At 36.0% G+C, this 21,305-nt stretch overlaps 2 protein-coding genes across 2 annotated transcripts in view; both read left to right on the top strand.

Annotated features, from left to right (window-relative positions):
* Positions 1–14,440: 14,440 nt before the first annotated feature.
* LOC140136452 (uncharacterized) overlaps positions 14,441–21,305 on the top strand; it is a 28,716-nt gene continuing 21,851 nt past the window's right edge. The window contains exon 1 of the mRNA XM_072158175.1: positions 14,441–14,598. The gene's annotated coding sequence lies outside the window, so the exon portion shown is untranslated. The remainder of the gene's footprint in view (positions 14,599–21,305) is intronic.
* LOC140136454 (uncharacterized) lies at positions 16,035–17,479 on the top strand. Its single transcript, XM_072158176.1, has 2 exons — positions 16,035–17,063; positions 17,417–17,479. The coding sequence occupies exons 1-2, from the start codon at positions 16,035–16,037 to the stop codon at positions 17,477–17,479; spliced, it is 1,092 nt and encodes a 363-aa protein (XP_072014277.1).

The raw sequence follows: 21,305 nt of genomic DNA, 5'->3' as shown, positions 1-21,305 counted from the left end.
AATATGGCAACATTTTTGTGCGCTTCGCACGCATTTGTGTCATAAACTTATTCTCTCATCGAAAGGTGCTGGATTCACATACTTCAAGAAATTTTTCCAACCACCTCATGTCAAAAAGAAATCTACGCCATTGTTCATCAGCACATTAGCCATATGGCAGGGTGGCAAAGTCAGTCCCCTCCCCTGCTCAGTCGACAGATGTATTGTGACAAAACTTATGATTGCATCTTCCTTTGGTCTAATTTAGACCCTAAATTAACCCCATTTTTTTAGTATCAAAATGCCAAATTGCCGCGCGCTTCGCGCGCATTTATCTCAGAAAAACCATTCTGTGAGTAGATCTGCGAGACACGAATCTTAAAAATGAGAGTTATAATTCCATCCATTCTATAATGTAAATCATAAATATGAGTGCTAGGGCAGCTCCTCTGATGCTTGGAAAAAGCATAAAACTTGTATACTGGATCAAAATACTGGGACTAAATTAACCAAAAGTTGTGAAAGCCCTATATGCATCATCCTTTGGAATGATGTCAGGGCACATTTTGTCCTCAATTTTGTTCATTTGAGTATTTTTGTTTTCGCGCGCTTTGGGCATATTTGTCCAGGTAATGTTCTTTTAGTATCAGATCAGTGGGACAATTTGGAAATTTTGCCCCGATACATCTCTCTTTGAATTTTAGCATTGAAATAGCATATTTTCTGGGGACAGTTTGGGAAAAAACTTGGATTACAATTATGGGGAGAGTGTGGTGTCTTCTATACGAAGGGCCAGAAGTGGCAATCATGTTGCCATGCCCAGGGGCCATCAGAAGGTGAACCGGCCATGGTATACCAGTACCAGCAAAATGCATTTCTTGATGTGGGGGGGGGGGGTACGTATTTTTTTTAGATGCTGCTAATAGGGGGGGGGGGGTTGTGTAACTTTATGAACTCCATTTTGAAATCCTCCCGCCCCCCCCTCCCCTTTAAATAATGAACGGTCCCTTATTTAGGGCCCCTGTGAGATCTTGCTCCTGGACTATCAAAAGTTATGTATATTATAGGGGCAAGGAATCCAGTTACTGCACTGGAATTTCAGTGACTCAAGACACGCGGTACGTTATTTATGAAAAGAAAAGAGGTACCGCTACAATCTAACTCATTTCCTAACATATATAATGAACCACTCGTCTTGAATCACTAAAAAAATTCAGTGAAGTAATTGGATTAGTTGCCCCTATTATAGTATGGTCGTTGAAGAGGAAAAACAGTGGCTAAAAATTGGTAAAAAGCTGATTTTTGCACCAGACAAGCAGAATATATCATTATATCCAAAATCCGAAAAAATCCTCCTTGGGGAATTCGTTTTATCCAAGATGGCCGCCAAAATGGCCGTCACAACATATAATTAGCTGTATCGTAGCTTCTAAAGCAGGTATGATGATGATTTTAGTGTCTTTGAATAGGTGTAAGAGGTCAGAGAATTCAAATTTGTACAAATCTAACACACTGATGTCTTCAATCACACTGAAATTCAAGATGGCCGCCAAAATGCCCACCACCACATATGATTAGATATATCTCCGCTTCTGAAGCAGATATGATGATGATTTTAGTGTCCTTGAATATATTTCAGAGGTCAAAGAATTCAAATCTGTACGTATCTAAAACACTGATGTCTTCATTCACACTGGAATCCAAGATGGCCGCCAAAATGGCCACCACCACATGTTATATTTAGGTATATTTTGGCTTATGAAACAGATATGATAATGATTTTAGTGTCTTTGAATAGGTTTTAGGTGACACAGAAGTCAATTTTGTATTTATCTTCATAAGTTTATTATATGTCTTCACTGACACTGTAATCCAACATGGCCCTCAATATTGCTCAAATCAAACATGATTAACTAAATATCTCAGCTTCTGAAGCCAATATAATGGTGATTTTAATCTTTGAATAGGCTTTTAAGAGAATGTAGGTTTTAAGGGTCAGAGAATTGTTGCAATTACTTAAAACCCGGGCTTACAACACTGAAGTACAAGTCGCAATAGAATCCCAAAAAGCTGCCACCACATGTGAATATATATCTCAGCTTCTGAACATAGGCGTAGATCCTGGGGGATGGGGGATTTATCCCCCAATATTTTGCCAGGGGGATGGTCCATACAATCATCCCCCAATGTTGACGCCTGATAATGGGTTTCTGACCAAATTAACCTCATATTTGCACATTTTAGCCCCAAAAGTGCAAATTTTCGCGCGCGTCGCGCGCATTTAATCTACTTTTACACCATATTTCATCAGTTTACCTTCAAAATAGCAAAAAGTTTCGCGCGCTTCACGCGCATTTATATGATAAACTAATTTTGTCGCCAAAGGGTGCTGGATTGACTATACTTCAAGATTTTTTTCCAACTTCATCCCCCCAATGTCAAAAAGAAATCTACGCCACTGCTTCTGAAGCAAAAGTAGCTCTCTTCGTTCTCATCTAAAAGTAGAATCGCCTCAGCGTTTTGGCAATGTTCTCCTGTGTAATCTTCACAAGCTGTGACACATTTAAGTCCATTTTTGCGACAGGATCATCCGTTATTTTCACAAGAATTCCTGGAGGAAAGTTTACATTTGTATCGTACAAGCTTAAGCAAGCTTTGTGGTGCTGCATCTAAATTTCGTAAGGACCGGTGCTAGTACGATGTCAGAGTGTTTCCAGCCCCATTGCTTTAAATTGGAATCAAGTCATTGTTTGTTAGCTCTCTCCAAAGTATGACCTGTAAAAGAACCCGCCATTTCAAACTTATTCATTGCATTTTCCAGTACACAGCCAACTCCACGGCCCAGTGCACAGAGAAATCATGGTTAGGCGCGCTATGGTTTTCCTATATGGAGCATCTGACATGACACTTTTATATTCGTCCAAATAACAACTTAACATAAATAAAATTAAAGGTAACAGGGTATTTTTAATTTTAGAATATCTCTTCTTCCTGGTTCTGCAAAAAAAAATTAAAAATATCATTTAAAACACACGTCACTCTTTCAAATGCTACTTTGCTCAATGAAGCCCAAGTCCAACACCTGAAAATCCCGACCAATTATAGATCATAGCTAGAGACAATGAGAAAATATCAATCAAGCGAGGTTACATGCAGAAATAATAACTATGAACTACCAGTCAAATGTACGACTTTGAATTTTTCATAAAAATTAATTTAAAATACCGTCATCAGACGATTTTGTATCACATGCTTCTCAGCATCTAGGAAGCTGATAGGGGCGCCAAATGTGCGAGTGTGTAAACACCCAAAGCCAGAGGCTCGTGCAGTAGTTTAGGCCTATACATAAAATGAGACAAATTCAGTGATCCCAGCGAAAGTGTAAAAAATAAAGTTGCGTAGGCCTATAAATTACTTACAAGTGAAAGAAACGTCATTTAAATTGTCATTAGGTATTTTTGAAATGAAAATTGCCCCCCCAAACGAAATAAAAACAGCTGTATTGACAAAGTTTAAGCCCTATTCAACTAAGTAGGTCTACATAAGTTCTCTATTTAATTAGCGATACCACAATTTCGTTCTGATTTTCTTGAAATGTTCAGTATAGTCTTATGATCATTTTGAACAACATAGCTAAAACTTGCTTCAGTAATATTTTTATTAATTTAAATATAAATGTTTAGGATTTTTGGGAAGAAAATTCACCAAATATTTTTAAAAAAACATTATCTATTTTTGAAAATTAATTTTAAAAAAAGATATATCCAAAAATATACACTACATAGTTTCAAGAGTAACCTAAAACCTCACCTGTACTGATTGCCGCAGTATTTAAGCCTCTTTGTTTATTCTTTCATCATGATTCAGGTATTCTGTTTTGTATTTATTTTGTATATTTGTAAAGTGCTTTGATCATGTTGATCAGCTCCTTGAAATGCGCCATAGTAAGTGCTTTTTATTAATATTATTATTATTAATATCCGAGTTCAGCATGCCCGATTTAACAAAAAATAAGTTGATTGCCAGCATTTACGCATTGGGTGTAAAGTCGACATGGTATGTGATTTTATGCTAAAAAATCCTCTCCTAACCCTTACAACCCTCACCCCCGGCCTTCACTTCGTAACCTGAACTCCCAAGCCATCGTTCCTCCTTTCCGTCGTCTGACCTTGTGCCAAAAATCCTTTTACCCTTATGCTCCGACACTCTGGAACTACCTCCCTGAGGACATTATCCAATGTAAATCGCTGTATTCCTTCAAGTCAGCCCTTCGTGCCCATCTTGGCTAGCCAGTTCCGTTTGGTGTTTGTTTATTCTGTGTTTTTGGTTTAAGTTATCTATTTATTTTTGATGTTTTGGCCTCCCTTTAATTTATTGCTCTTGCAATATTGGGCTGTGCCAGGCCCACGGGCCGAATGGTATAAATAAATAAATAAATAAATAAATAAATAAATAAAAGTACAGAGAAGGGAAAAGAAAGGAATGATGAATACATTTAATAATAATTATTAGGCCTATATAATAACCAAACACATAACAGCACTGGGCAGCCATTCGATGATGTCAATGCCTTTATTCGTTACGTAATTAAAACGCCCAGTCAGATGTATTTCACACTTACCAAACACAACTCACCCAATATCGCAAACTGGACGTTGAATGTACACACTCATGAATATTGATTGGCAACATTTTCCAATATGTCAGCGCTATAATCGGAAACAATAGAACAATAGACCCTGCAGAGCGTTGTGAACCACCGTTATCGCGACTTCTAACTTCTAAGCAGAATGACGTCATTTTTACCCACAAAGCATTGTGGCCGTGACCATAAATAAAGGAAAACAATTTACCTCCGGTAATTTCATAACGCCAATATTTCTTATGGCCAAGCTTGGCAGATCATAGAAACAACATTGCCAGTCTTGGAAAACCTTTCCAAATCATTTCCACTGGTTTAAAAGTCCCGCAGACACCCGCCAGTAAATCATGATCAGAAAAAATACATAAATTCACCGTAACTTTGGATGGAAATGAGGGAATTCGATCAGGTTTTCGCTAGTAAATCAACTTGAACTCGGAAACACAATGACGCAATCAAAGATCGTGTCACTGATGCAAAAGGGCACTAATACCATCCATTTCCGGATAATTTTATTATATAGGCCAAATGTAGGGGCCTATACATAACATCATTCCTTTCTTTTCTCTTCTCTGTACTTATTCTTTCCTAGGCCTACACTTTATCACTCCCTCGCTCTCATTGTCCCCTCTCACCCTCCCTCTCTCATTCCCATAATTTTCCTTATATTTCTATTTATCTACTTGTCTTTATTATATCTTTTTATCTCCCTCCCTCCAGCCCTCTCTCATTTTCCATATCCCCTCCTCCCCTCTTCCTCCCTCCTCCCCTCCCAAGACTCTCCTGCCCCTCCCCAACCCCATCCCCTCTTTGGGTACGCCACTATTTCTATACCAATCTCCTTCTTAAAATAAAATTCAATGGAAATCATCAGATTTATAAACTTTACTTCGAGTACTGTTAAATATCAAAAATATCAATTTTTAATCATTTGCTCTAATGTCCCACAATAAATACTATCCAAACGTTCATACCCCATCCCTTAAATCAAGACCAGGGACAATAACACTTTGGGTGCTCCATTCTACTTCAGTGCCAATGAGGTTAAGCAAATGGCAGTTGTTCCAAATCTAACTTACAAAGAGTGTGCTGACATTCAAAATTTATATGTCTCGTGGACAAGCATTAAAATTGGGTATCGCTGTAAATACGGTAAGTGCTAATTACTTTGTTTTTTCACACAAGGTCACTAATGAATATATCATGCACCTAACGTTTTCAAACCTAAAAGTTCAATCTGGTTATAAAATAAAGATGGATTCTTTGCACTATTGCACTTTTTTTACTCACCCTTATAGAAAATAAACACCCTGTTTATAGACTGAAAATCTTAAAGTTTTAAGTTGAGCACTACAGCCTGTCTCAAAAAAAATTGTGCAAGTGAAAAGCGCCCTCTGTGACAATTAGAAAATACCTTTGTGACATAATGCTTACATCAACGTCAAGGGCATAGTCTTAGCTCTCAAATGCCGTTTAGTCTGTTCAATTTGCTTGTTTTAATCTCGAGATATGCTTACTTAATAACAAAAGGGTAAAATCACAATTGTGCCACTTTTACTAGGGAAGAGGGTAAATCAATGATAGCATCAAGTTTATCATGAGTTCCTTCGTGAAATCAAAAGAATGCATCAATTACACAACAATACATAATTGTTTTTAATGATTTATGAAATTTCAGTATAGTAATTGGATTCCTTGCCCCAATAATATATATAACTTTTGTTACCAGTGTGTTATTATTTTTTGAGAAAAATGCAAAAATAGTCACAAATTTACCACAGGGATGTATTGCCCCCTTAAAAGTCATGTATATTAAATATAGAAAAGTGAGTCTCAAATGACCATTTGCCAATTTATGGCTAATTAAACCATAAAAATATGGGCCACTTAGTTTTCTTATTTGTCTAGAAATACTGGATATTTCACATTTACGTCAGAGAGAGGGGAAATGACTTTCGTTTATAGGACTTTTGAGATAATGCTAATAAAGGAGATGTTAAAAGGGCGCCGTATTGCTCCTTGTCCATGGGCCCCCTGAAGCTACGCCACTGGATGGATCTGATACGATAGATTGCATGGCGTACGACGGGTCGCAACAAAAGTTTTACATACCTGTGAAGTCCTACCGCTATAATTGAACTCCTCTTTCCTGTATCTCTGCCCTTGATTCCTATTCCGTGTCTCCCTCCACTTAATATATGAGTGAATCCTGAATAGGTCCTCGCAACCGCACTAGGTATGTCGCCTGTGAAATTGAAATGAAATGGTATGTCAAGGTAATATATAATGATCAGATAGGAAAGAAATCTAAATCACAGTTGTTTGATGGAATAAAACTGAACAATGATGGGGCTATTTATTTACAACGGGTAGACACTTAATGGTATAAAGAACATAAAAAGACTAACGAAAAACTTACCCGAAATTTAGGGCCTGAATAATTTTACACTTTCCTAAAAATGTATTAATATTTAGTACACTGGTGAAATCGTATGCTACCCAAATTTCCTATACCAGTATTCCTTGTTGTCATTCAAAGAATTATTTGCATTTTTGCCTGTTTGCTAAAATCTGCTCAGAAAAATTAGTGCCACTATTAAGTTTATGCCAAATTTGGACATAGACCTAATTGTATGCTTTACCGTATTTTGGTGGTTGGAGGAATCATATGGACCATAAGGTTTATATTAGAAAAGAAATCATCAATACAGCCATATACAGCAATCGAATCGTCAACCAATTCCATGTCAAAAATTAGGAGTATTCCTTCTTATCTTGTACATTTAGCATGTTTAGAATGAAATGTGTTTTTTAGATTCTTTGTAAGGCATGCTCATTTCTTTCGTGGATCAATGTTACTTCTTTGTTTTATTTGTCAAATCCATAAAAGTTATATTCTCAAGCACAAAAAGCTACAAAATGTGCAAAAAGATATTCCTGTTTTCATAGTATTTGTTTACAAGATGAAAACAATACGAAATCAATAACACCTACGTCCTTCTGAAACTCAATGTAGTTTCCTTAAAGTAGTTACTTTCACGTCTGATCTACTTTGCGACCAATATTTTAAATTGAAGCATATGTTACGACAAATCATGACAAAAACAACACCCCACACCAAACCGCCCACACCCTAACAGGTTCCCCACACACATCCCCAGCAAACACCCAATGATCATACCCAAGTCCCGCTCATCCATCACCAACACGGAATTGTTTGATGGCATGTGAAACTGGGTCATTTTAAAGAAAAGTTGAACACTGATCTTGCGTTTTCATCTGTCCAAGGGGTAAACACTTGTACAATCGCATTAAAACATCAGAAAAAGAGTAACAAATAGCAAGAAAATTAAAAAAAACTTTTTATCACGAAGTGTAAGGAATAACTTATAATATTAAGCTAACTCAAATTTAAAATATATAGCGCCCTCAATTTGCACACAAATGTAGAGAAATGTGGAGTAATTCGGAATTTCAACGTGCCAAAATTAAAATGGCGAGGTGAAATTCAAACCAATAGGAACTCGTCTTATAGACACAGTTGGCTTGACCTCCGTCTAAGATAAACTCTACTTGGTCATAATTTTTCGAAATTCGAAATTTTGGCGAGGAGAAATTCAATCCAATCAGAACTCGTCTTATAGACACTGTTGGCCGAATTCTCATTGTCAGAATTTCTCCACGCCAAAATGAGGTGAAATTAATTTGACGAGGTGAAATTAATGCGAGGAGATATTAAATCCAATCAGAACTCGTCTTATAGACACTGTTGGCCAACTTAACTTGTAAGATGAATTCTCAGTGATATAATAGCGACCCTAACGCATATTCTAGCCAAATTTGGATACCATCCGGCTATTTTCCTTTGCTATATTCATAAATGTTGGTCATAATGCCCATATTTGGCATTTAGAAAATACACAAATATTATACACAGAAATTCCCACACACGGAAAACAGCTAGCTCCTCTTTTGATGTTTACTCCCCGGTGTTTACTAAGGTATGGTGAATGTGGCCTTCCGCACGTAGAATTGTGAAAGCTATTTAGCATAACAAAGGGTTAGTTCCCATTGCACTGTGGAGCAAGGAAAGTGGTTATTTGCATAATAAATACACTATTAAATCACGACGAGATGTAAATTGGGTGATGATGTCATAGCTCATTAAAGTTTGTCACTCGGTGTATTGCAACTTGTTGTAATGCTGAGTCGCTCGGCCTATCTCGAACAAAATCACCATGCGTGGCTGTTGAACAACTAGTGGATTCGCCCTACTATCACTGCAATTTTTGATACGAAGATATAGGGATGATGACGAGGTGAACCAGTCTTCTCTTTTTTACTCATTGAGACTAAATGAAGAACTTGTGATATTTCATAACTTAATTACACATTTTAAAATGTAATCCCCTTAATGTGACCTTTAACCTCAATAACTCAATTTGCTCATGGATACCTTCATGGCACCGGTGGATTCTGAATCTACATACCTTTTTTGTTACTTAATAAATAATAAAAATACATTATTACCGGTACACAACTTCACGGCCATACGGCCATTAAACCGGACACAATAGATGAAAACAATCGGTATCAAAATGTTTGGTACCCATCCGTTTTTGTTGACAAGCCTGCTTCTTCAATATGCAACATTTGATCCTCTTGAAATACCCAGGATTTATAGTTATATGACCTTTTATAACATTCATCTATAAAATAAGGTAGTCCCGATGTTGCATTTTGAAGTGGCAGTCTTGTTCATAATTACTGAAAGCTGATGGGTACCAATCATTTTGATGGGGAGAGGGGGGAGTGTTCGCCCTATATTTTTCTGACCAGCCTAGCGATGCCAATTTTAAGGTTATGGATGACCTGATTAGCCCATGTGATAGCCCTATGTCTTAGCTATACACGGCCACAATCCCAAAACTATAGGCCTTACAATAGCAGCAGGATAGAGCAAACAAAAAAGCTTTGCAAAGTGACGAACATGCCCCATATTGGGGCAGGTTCGCCCATATGGTGGGGTAAGTTCACCCTATAGGTTTAAACATTGCATAACAATAACATACATATTAAATGCAAATATTTAGCAAGAGTATACAGGGCATTCATTCTCTTCTGGGGAGTCACTAAATTTGTTACAGGGGTCGGGTCAGGGTAAAATGTACAATGTAGGGGTCCAAAGTGAGCTTAAACGTATCATGTTTACAACTTCGGGGAGATTATGGATTAGGACATAAACGGTGGTATGAGTAATACTGATACCACATAACTTAAAAAACATGCTTTTCAGTAGTTTTACCTTGTTTAATGGTATAATTATAAATATTTTGCATAATACGCTGATGGGGCAGGTCCGCTCTACGGTTGGGGGTAAGTCCGCCCGGGGAAGATATATGGCGAACATGCCCCATCCTCAAAAGGACGAACGTGCCCCTTGTGCACATGTTTGTATTTTCTTTAGGGTATGCAAAATACAAATCGAATAAGGCGTTTATAACTGCATTAAATCTTTGACAAATCCCATATGTTCTCCATCTGTATTTATATATCAATGATAATACAACATTATTAATGCAAGAAAAATTACGTTTTGGTGTAATTTTTTTGTTTTGGCTGCAGTTCGATGAACACGTCCCTATATGTCGCGTAGCTAACATGAGAAAATTATAATGACCTATGTCACCTAATTTTGCCATCATCAAATTCCCCGACAGCCATAGTGCTGAGAGACAAGGGTTGGGCGAACCTGCCCATAGGGCGAACACTCCCCGCTCTCCTGTAAAAGCTTCAGTTCGTTGAATGCAACCCTATTAATTTAGAAAAAATAAAGACTCCTGCAATACGCGAACGCACAGTGTGTAGTGAAAGCACATTACTAAATCAATGCGCCATTAATTGGTGCAACCTAAACGAGTTCCGGTAAAATACGCACTGGTAAACGTTTTGAGGTATTTTGGACTGCTCTTTTGACTAAATAATCAGACAGACTATTATCATGATTATGGCTTAAATAAAATTGAATCGCCAAAAAAGTCGTCTTTTCATAATTAAAAATTAGATTAAAAATTGAGCAGAAACGGGTTTACAGCCTTGAGAGCATGTCAACAGTGGGGGCACTGTTTACGGGCTCGTACCAAAATTATCTTAATGTGCTCTCTAGTACGCGAAACTGCGCGAGTGTAAATTCAACAGTTATCCGGCTATTTTTGTAACAGCTTTTCTTATTGGTTATGTGCTTCTGAGATCGCAGCTCAATACCCTAAGTAAGAGTTGTAGGCTTTACGACAGCCTACGTCTGTATTTTGGACATGTTCAGACATGCTAATAGCGCGTTCAACTATACAGATAGGCTACATGTATACCATTTTTTACACTCTTTTCCTTTTTACTAAAAAATCGCTCCTATATTTCATGAGCACTCTATCTAACTAACTGACTGACTGACTGACTGACTGACTGACTGACTGACTGACTGACTGACTGACTGACTGACTGACTGAATGACTGACTGACTGACTGAAGTTTCTTTTTTCTTTCTTTCTCTTTCTTTCTTTCTTTCTTTCTTTCTTTCTTTCTTTCTTTCTTTCTTTCTTTCTTTCTTTCTTTCTTTCTTTCTTTCTTTCTTTCTTTCTTTTTCTTTCTTTCTTTCTTTCTTTCTTTCTTTCTTTCTTTCTTTCTTTCTTTCTTCCTTTTTTCATTTATATTCACGAATTTAAATTAATTGCTCATTAAATTGTCGACTCGTAACATTGTTTGATTGACGTACCCGACCGACCCTAAAAGTAGGAACATCATCCGCCCATGACATTTTGTTTTTTATATTACGCCAATCAAACATTTTAGCCTTATGCATATTTACAATTCCAGCTCAGCTCATTACAAAACAATAATTCCAAATATAAACTGAATTGTGGCTAATGACTAAGTAGCACCCCATGCCAAACCAAATTACCGGATCCTGCCCCATTCATTACTTGCTATTAATAAACGATTATTACGTCTTGGCCATCCCGCCAGCCGCGTACCATTTTGTCTTTTATCTCTTCATTTCCGTAGTCATCAGTGTAGTCCTTTTTAATAGTCTTGATTATTGCTAGCGTTATGTGTTGATTATTATATTATGAGCTTGCAGGGGCTCGTCATCAATCAAAGATGGTATAGGCCTACTTTATGATATCTTCGCCTTAGTTTTTAAAAAAATTAAATAAAAACACCATAGCTGCCAATCGAAAGGACCTTTAACTTAATGTCAGGGCGTACTGGAGCCACCGAGCCAGGGGTTGTCCGGTTTTCCCGCTGACCCGCTACTAAACTGACTTGACCGGGACAAAATTGTACCGTGAACTCGCGAGAATTTGCAAATAAATATATAAATTTTACCCTAAAACCGAGCCAAAGGAAGATGTAGGCCTACATTTTGACTGTGGATAATGTTTGTTCCGGGGGCAACCCCGGTCGGAACTTTTTTGCTTACTTTTGTTTGTTTGTTTAACATTTTGAAGCTATCTGTAGCTCATACTGTGCTATCAGGGGTAGATAGCAACACAAACTGTGCTATCAGGGGTAGATAGCAATACACACTGTGCTATCAGGGGTAGATATCAACACATACTGTGCTATCAGGGGTAGATAGCAACACATACTGTGCTATCAGGGGTAGATAGCAACACATACTGTGCTATCAGGGGTAGATAGCAACGCACACTGTGCTATCAGGGGTAGATATCAACACATACTGTGCTATCAGGGGTAGATAGCAACACATACTGTGCTATCAGGGGTAGATAGCAACACACACTGTGCTATCAGGGGTAGATAGCAACACATACTGTCAGGGGTAGATAGCATCAGGGGTAGATAGCATGACATGATGCAGTCATGTCTACAGTAGAATTCAACTCGACCTTTGCAGGACTTAAACCCCATTAAAAGCTATTAAACCAAGATAACACTCATTGAAAACAGCTCAACTGATTAAATCATATCTTCTCTGGTTAAATACACACAACATTATGTTTCTGCTTCACACGTACAATGACAATGGCTGGGATTATACTTTCAGTTGGGTGAACGATTATAAAGCGAAGCGCTAGAGAACAATTCTGTGTGGTCTTTGTTTACGAAATGAGACAATACGTGCTTATTGTTAACCAGCGTTCTTGAAAATGAGAAACATGGTGGTTTGCAGACTTAACACGGTTTAGAAATAATTTCTTCATATTTTTTGGTGTTATCTGTCGTTTACATATCCTTCCTAAAACACCAAAGTACGCATATTTCCAAACATCTAAATTAGCTACAAATTTAGGACATGTTACAAAACTATATTGTCTAGAATTTTAGAAACGTACTTTTAATATTGGCCGGTTATTTTTCACACAGCGACGTTAACTAGGCATATCCCCATACTTTTAACGTAGGCTATTTGTAGAGGTCACGCGTCAATGGGAAAGAGCACTGTGTATTGTGTATAGGAAAACGGACAGTAACTGCAGTATGACACACTGAGGGGTAGATAGCAAACACACACCAAGGTAGTCCGAGGTTGCTCAAACTGATATTGTGATAACTCCTTGGGGGGGGGGGGGGCTCTCGTTATATACGGAGTGGAGAAGGCCAGGAACTCAGTTAATGCTACAAATGTATATACATAATAGCAGCTGGGAAAGTAATATCTATGTAGTTTGTCTTTAATGGAGTTATCTTCAAGCGTTGTTTATTATTTATTTATTTATTTATGTGTATGTGTTTATTTATTTATTTATTTATTTATTTATTTATTTATTTATTTATTTATTTACTTATTTATCTATTTATTATTCTTTCTTAAAATAAAATTTATTTATTTATGTGTATGTGTTTATTTATTTATTTATTTATTTATTTATTTATTTATTTATTTACTTATTTATCTATTTATTATTCTTTCTTTAATTAATTCTCTGTTTATTTGTTTATTTATTTACTTATTTATTTATTTATTTATTTATTTATTTATTTATTTATTTATTTATTTATTTATTTATTTATTTATTTATTTATTTGTTTATTTATTTATTTATTTATTTATTTATTTATTTATTTATTTATCTATTTATCTATTTATCCATTCATTTCTCTATATTTCTATATTTCTATATTTCTTTCTTTCTTTCTTTCTTCTTTCTTTCTTTCTTTCTTTCTTTCTTTCTTTCTTTCTTTTTTTATTCTTTCTTTCTTTATTTATTTCTTTCTTTATTTATTTATTTATTTACTTATTTATTTTGTTCGTCTTAGCTCTACTCACATCAACTTATATCTACAACGTTAAATTATTTTCCATCAGAGTATGACGTCATTTTATTTCGCCGTTGGCGCTCTTTTTAACATCACCGTCAAACCAAGACAGCAACCACTGTAGACAGCAGCTTGCGATTAATACTCCTGAGGCCAAATAATATAACAACTGAAAGAGGTCGATCATCAAGTGTTTATCTTTTATGTAGTTTTGTTTAGCTCCTAGGTGACAGTAGACTATTACACTATCGTGCCTATTGGAACCTGTGTACCAATATATCGATTTGTAATATAACGGGTCTTATTATCCAATGCCATTTCGTTTTTAAGGTGTTTTGCAATTTTAGAAACTTTATTTCCGCAATATTGTTATTTCAAACACGGTACAATTCTTCAACTCCTTTCGGAATAGCTGTTGCTTTATGATTCTAGGCAGTTATCACTTTGAATTATATTTTTAATTGCATTTTGAAGCTGATATATTGCATATCGAAGCTGATTTGGTAAAATGTTGAGATAAAATATAGAAACATGGTTAAGTTAAGAATGTGGATCCACCCATCTGTAAGTCTGGACCTATTCCTGAACCAAAACTACATGATATCCCCAAATGGAATAAGAATTTGTATGACTTATGTGTGATTTTTCTTCACCAACACGTTGCTTTTCATCATCGGAATCCACGAAAGGAATTGGTAAGCATTATGATCATCTTATTTTTCGAAAACGGGATGATTGATAAGTTCTTTTCGATTTATGAATTGTGTCATGGTAGTGCCTATTTAGTTACACATACATGTGTACGTGTGCATTTAAAAATTAATCTTCCATTTTGGATTATTTTTTTGCTGAATAATATTTTATAGGCCTTTATTGTTGAAACATTATTGTCTCCGCACTTTAGTTAGTGACACGCGTTTAATCGTCCAAAATTGCAGAGTTACTTCCAACTGCGATTTCCGAACGTTGCCGGATTCCGAGTAACTTAGGCCTATAGATAAAGAACCTACAGAAAGAAAAAAAAACCACATGATATTTTGTTTATGTGATTGTTCTGATATATTTAAATTAATACCAAAGAACCCAGCAAAGACACAACTTTAACAGAAAATGCGTGTATCGGATAATATTCAAGAACATCAAATTAAGTGTGAAAACTTGCTGCAACACATTCTAACATAATGTTATTTAAGGGGGTACTACACCCCTGTGGTAAATTTGTGACTATTTTTGCATTTTTCTCAAAAAATAATAAAACACTGGTAACAAAAGTTATGTATATTATTGGGGCAAGGAATCAATTACTACACTGAAATTTCAGTGACTCAAGACAAGCGGTTCAGTATATATGATAGGAAATGAGGTACATCCTAGTGGTACCTTATTTCTTATCATAAATAACGAACCGCTTGTCTTGGGTCACTGAAATTCCAGTGTAGTAATTGGATTCTTGCCCCTATAATATACATAACTTTTGTTACCATTGTGTTATTAGTTCTTGAGAAAAATGCAAAAATAGACACAAATTCGAAATAAAACAACAACATGTAACGACTACATCAGTGAACACGATGTTGATGCTATCTTCTTAGTTGAAACATGGTTAGCAACCGATGACCCAGTTGTCATTGGCGAATTAAAGCCAAATGGGTATACCTTTTTGAACATCCCACGTGGTACCAGTAATCATGGTGGTATTGGAGTTCTTAGTAAGGCTCAACTTGCGTTTCGTTTACACCCGCTTAATGGTAAGACAGTTACCTTTGAACATGCAAGTATTTTAGATCCAAATAATGGTGTTCACTACATTATCATATACCGTCCCCACCCAACCAAAACAAATGGTTTTACTCTCAATTGGTTCTTGGAGGAGTTTGAGGATTTCCTCCAGGAGGTCTCTTTGTTGACTGGTAAACTTATCATGTTGGGTGATTTTAATTTCCACATGAATGAGCCTCATAGATCCGAGGTTGCTCGTTTTCAAGTTATTTTATCCTCTTTTGGACTTAACCAACATGTCACTGAGGCTACCCACATATCAGGTTCCCTAATCGATCTTATAATAACTCGTGAAAACGAGGATTTCCTCAGAACTTGTGATGTTGGTCTGTATTTTGGTTCTGACCACAAGATGATAAGCTGTGTAGTCCAACAACGTAAGCCACCACCCATGAAAGCTACATGTACCATGCGGGATTACCGTAATCTGGACTCTAGCGTATTTGTTGGAGATCTAACTGATAGACTGGCTTCTACTCCAGCTACATCTGATGTTAACATTCTTCTTGAACATTTCAATGAGGTTTTGAGAACTGTTCTTGATACCCATGCTCCTCAATCTACCAGAACTCGCACTATTCGTCCTCAAGCAAAGTGGTATAACGATGAGATTAGGGCTGAAAAGCGAGAACAGCGTAGATTGGAGAGAAAATGGAGAAAGAACCGCCTCACTGTAAACAGAGATTCTTATATGGTTCAACATGAAAAGGTTATCTCTCTTATTGAAAAGGCTAAAGAAAACCACTATAAAGATGTGTTGTACAATGCTAGTGTAAAAGACACTTTTAAAACATTAGGTGTATTACTTAATAAGAACTGTAGAGCTTTACCAACTTTTGATACTCCTGATGAGTTGTGCAACAAATTTGCACAATTCTTTACTGACAAAGTTGCAAAAATACGTGGCAACATCGACAGTAATACTGTCGTTTCACCACCAAGTATTGTAACTAGAAATAACATCGTTGTCGCAAATGATCTTGTCTCATTTAAAGAACTTGATGAAACCGAGGTTCGTGATATAATCATGAGTTGTGCAAACAAATCTTGCTCCCTTGATTATATGCCAACTTGGATGGTAAGAGAGTATATTGATATTGTTATTCCTCATATAACTTGTATTGTAAACAATTCTCTGACTACTGGTATTTTTCCTCATAATCTGAAACAAGCTATGGTGACTCCCATCATCAAGAAAGTCACCCTTGACTGGAACGACCTCCAAAATTATAGGCCTGTTTCCAGTATCAATTTCATTGGCAAGGTTATCGAGAAGGCTGTGATTAAGCAGGTTAGCAAGCACTTGGAAGAGAATAATCTTGATGAAACTCTCCAGTCAGCGTACAAAAACAAACACAGTACTGAGACCGCATTATTGCAGGTAAAAATGACATTGATCGGGCACTTGACAATAACCATGCCGCCTTCTTGATCATGCTTGACTTATCTGCTGCCTTTGATACCATTGATCATAACATTCTTTTTGATCGTTTTGAGCTCTAAATTGGTTCAAATCATATATGACCGGTCGCACATTTCATGTCAGTATACATGGTTCAATATCTGATGTTTATGTTCTGAATTATGGCGTTCCTCAAGGATCGGTCATTGGTCCAAAAGCATTTACTATGTATGCTCAACCTGTCTCCTCAATAATCCGAAATCATGGTATTAGATATCATCTCTACGCAGATGATATTCAATTGTATTTCATATTCAATCCCATTATTCCAGGTGAAGCAGCTAGTGCTCTGTTCAAGCTGTCATCCTGTGTGGAAGAAATACGTTGCTGGATGACACAAAACAAACTCAAACTCAATGATTCCAAAACTGATTTTTCATAGCTGCATCCCCAAATAACATGCATCGCCTTCTCAACACTACAATTTGCATTGGTAGTACTGTAATAACACCTTCAGCTACAATCAAAAACCTGGGTGTAACATTTGATACAGCAATGAACATGTCATCTCACATAACCTCCTTGTGTAAATCTTTGAATTTCTTCCTCTGGAATATATCCAGAATTCGTCGTTATATCGATCAAGATACTTGTAGCAATGCAATGCGAGCACTTGTTCTCTCCAAATTAGACTACGCTAATGCGCTTCTATCTGGTTGCAGGTCTACCGATATTGCTCGTCTCCAGCGCTTACAGAACATAGCTGCTCGCATTGTATTCCAAGTCCCTCGCCGCTTATACTCGTCATCCGAGCTTCTTGACTCCCTCCACTGGCTACCCATCGAAAAACGCATTAAGTTCAAAATCCTCTTATACATCTACAAGTCACTGAATGATCTGTCACCAATATACCTGTCTGATTGTTTGACGATCTATATCCCAACCAGAGAGGGTTTACGCTCGGCGTTAGACGCAACTCGTCTAGTTGTCCCCAGGAGCAACAGATTAATTGGTGATAGGTCTTTCAGTGTACAGTGACCCAAACTGTGGAACAATATCCCTTTAAACATCAGAGTTTGCTCCACTGTAGATAGTTTCAAGAGTAACCTTAAAACTCACTTGTTCTGATTGTTGCTGTTTTGAAGCCTTTTTATTCAGGTATTATATGTTGTTGTATATTTTTTGTATCTTTGTAAAGTGCTTTGATCAGGTTGGAAAAGCGCTATATTAAGTGCTGTTATTATATTATTATTATATTATTATTATTATTATTAAATTTATCGAGGGGTGTAGTACCCCCTTAAGTGTTGGCATACTATTTTGCAAAAATGTTTGCCAAAAAAATAACCATAATAACATTTGGTCAACATTTTTGTACTGTGTTTCATACAATATGTTCTACGAGGGTCATTCAAAAAGTTTTACCTCCATCGTCACATCTCTGTTATCTTACATGCCAGGAAATTGAAATCACCCATGATTATACTCTTAAATCTTGGCTTGTGGTCTATAGTCGAAATCTGGCAGGTTTCACTGACTAACATTTGTGAGTCTGTGAACCCTTCGATGTTTTGTTCTCATATAAAACATATTTTATTTTATTTGGAAGTTCCAATGCATGTCAGGGCGCTCAATTAAGTAGGAACAAAATGTTTATCCTGAGCAGAGAAGATGAGAAGAAGTTGGACAACCATATCTTGAAAACATTTTTATGGACAATATGATATAACTTTTGGCTTCAGTTTTTAACCGTTTCTGACATACCAAATCTGTATTCGCTTTAACCAACCCATCTAAACAACCAAAATTTACATTTTAATCAAATAACTTTTATTATGTAGCCTATAGGCATAAGAATATCATGGGAGTAAGTCAAATTTCTTTCATTTAGCTCATTATTTTGGCTTTAAATGACCAGACATGACTCTTTTGACAGTGAGCCATTGATTGGAAAATGTGCTCTTCGTAATCTTCTTATTGACACCACATATTCTTGGGGTTTTACGGAAATGTAATGAACATTTCCTTGATCTTGTCTTTGTATTTTTTTTTATTTATTTATTTGAACATACACTTTCATAACAGTGGCACACGCCTACCCGGCGGTGCGTTCAATACAAACAATAAGGTATAATTATGTTAAGTCATGTGAAGCTTCTTACAATTTAGATAATTGTGACCATAATGATGTACATGTAGTACTTAGGCCTACACTTGATTTATATAAATTGAAAGCAAAGTGTATTGACAAACCAGTATTTGAAGAGGGCAAATTTTGATCAAATGCGTCATCTTATTCATAAAAGCCCATGGAATGTATGTATGTTAGTGTGAGTACTCTCTAAAAGTAAAAGAGTGAAAAACTCACTCCCAACAAAAAATTATTCACTTATAAAAACCACTCAAAAAAGAGTGAAAACTACTCTAAAAGAGTGAATTTCAACTCGTTCAATGAGTTAAATGAGGGACAGCACATTTTTAGAGTTGTCCTTCATTTAACTCCTTGAAAGAGTTGAAATTTACTCTTTTAGAGTGATATTCACTCATTTTAGAGTGGTTTTATAAAGTTAAAAAACACATTTCACTCTTTTTGAGTGGTCTTATAAGTGAATCACTCTTTTGGGGAGTGAGTTTTTCACTCTTTTACATTTTGACTTTGAGAGTAACATTTGGGATTTTATTGAACATAACATTAATGCTGCTATTGATCAAACTATTCCTAAGAAATATGTTAAGAAGAGTTAATCTGTTCTTTGTATGTCAAAAGAATTTAGAAAGTTGTGTACTAAAAAAGAGGGGTTTTATACAAACGTTTTAAGCAATTTAAAGATTTTAGGAAAAACCTTAGTGCAATTCGTAGTGTTATGGTGGTCACTATATGACCCAGGCCAAAATCACCTGCTTCCGAATCCACGTAACAGCAAACACACAAACACAATTATTTACTATTTATTAATTAGTGCAGTATGGCTGTCAATTAAATAACAATGCAGTATCATACAAGAATTAATCTTTTTTTTATCTTTCAATATACAAGAATCAATTTTAAAATTACTACAAATAATTTCTTTAGCTATGTTTACTTAACTAAGCCTGGATATCTTGATTGGATGAGATTCTGCTGATGGTCTCAGTTCTAGATCAGTGCGGTTAATATATTCTATTTCAAACTGATTAATCAATTGGGTCCTCCATTCTTTCTTGAGTTCTTCCATCTCTCTGTGGACCTCTCACACAAATGCATTCCTTAAACACGCCTAGTTTATATTACATAGGCCTATACAAAGGGCTGTTTGAAACATTTTTACAAACGGTAACTAAATGATGCGCATCAAATTTAATGTAAATGACAGTAAATCTATGTATAATTCCACCAATTTTGGTATGACATGAGTATACACGTACACGCCAGTGAGCCATTAGATCTGGTTCCATGCTGATATTTACATTTCCTTACTAATGGTATTACTATTAGTAGGCGTATCTCCATTTACTCTGACGAATTTCCTGCCTTAGTTTTACTTATACAGATACAGTTAATCATGATTCAATTTGATAAAAAGTTACAAAATTAACGTTTAATCCTATAATTCGCTTAGATGTTTCATTAATTTCACAAGCAAAAGTTTGTCCAGATGCGCATAACTTTATATTCGATATAACATGACTATGCTAGAATGTTTAGAGTTTTATATATACCGCGGTATTACTATCTACTGAAGATGATATCGCTGTACATGCAGTGCACTGTTTCAGTGAAATTGTACAAAGATCTTTGAATTGCAAAACATAAACGAATGCCAACCAGCGTGCTTTGTCCCATATCATTGATCTTCAATGTATATCTAAATCATGTACAGGGTGTAACAAAAATATTTATACAATTAGAAAATAGTATTAGGCAAACTTGTTACTTATTGATTGTCTTCACTTAGTCGTAAAGATAATTTCTAAAGCTACCCACATATTGTAAGCTTTGTTTCAATAAAATCAGTGGTCTACAAAAGTGAAGATATGGCAAATTCTGTAAAGTAGTCCTAAAACAGCTTGGGCCACTTTCGTGACTTTCTTTGTGTAACAAATGTGACTGAGGAAAAATCTGGTTGGTGCTCTTAAGATGGAGATGGGTAATTTTAAACAATGGGGCATTTGAAGTGGTATTTTAATTTATAAATTTGAAATAAATATCATATTATTTATGAATGTCAATTGAGTGAAAGA

This window comes from Amphiura filiformis, chromosome 16 (genome assembly GCF_039555335.1).
Source record: "Amphiura filiformis chromosome 16, Afil_fr2py, whole genome shotgun sequence".
Classification (NCBI taxonomy): domain Eukaryota; kingdom Metazoa; phylum Echinodermata; class Ophiuroidea; order Amphilepidida; family Amphiuridae; genus Amphiura; species Amphiura filiformis.
Note: the sequence above shows the minus strand (reverse complement) of the source record. Positions and strands in the feature narration are given on the sequence as shown.

What these genes read in the sequence shown, in the direction of transcription:
- LOC140136454 (XM_072158176.1), top strand. Translation starts at nt 16,035, where the DNA reads ATGATAAGCTGTGTAGTCCAACAACGTAAGCCACCACCCATGAAAGCT. An exon ending in CTGAGACCGCATTATTGCAG is followed by an intron (nt 17,064 to 17,416) that starts GTAAAAATGACA and finishes CCATTATTCCAG; the next exon opens with GTGAAGCAGCTAGTGCTCTG.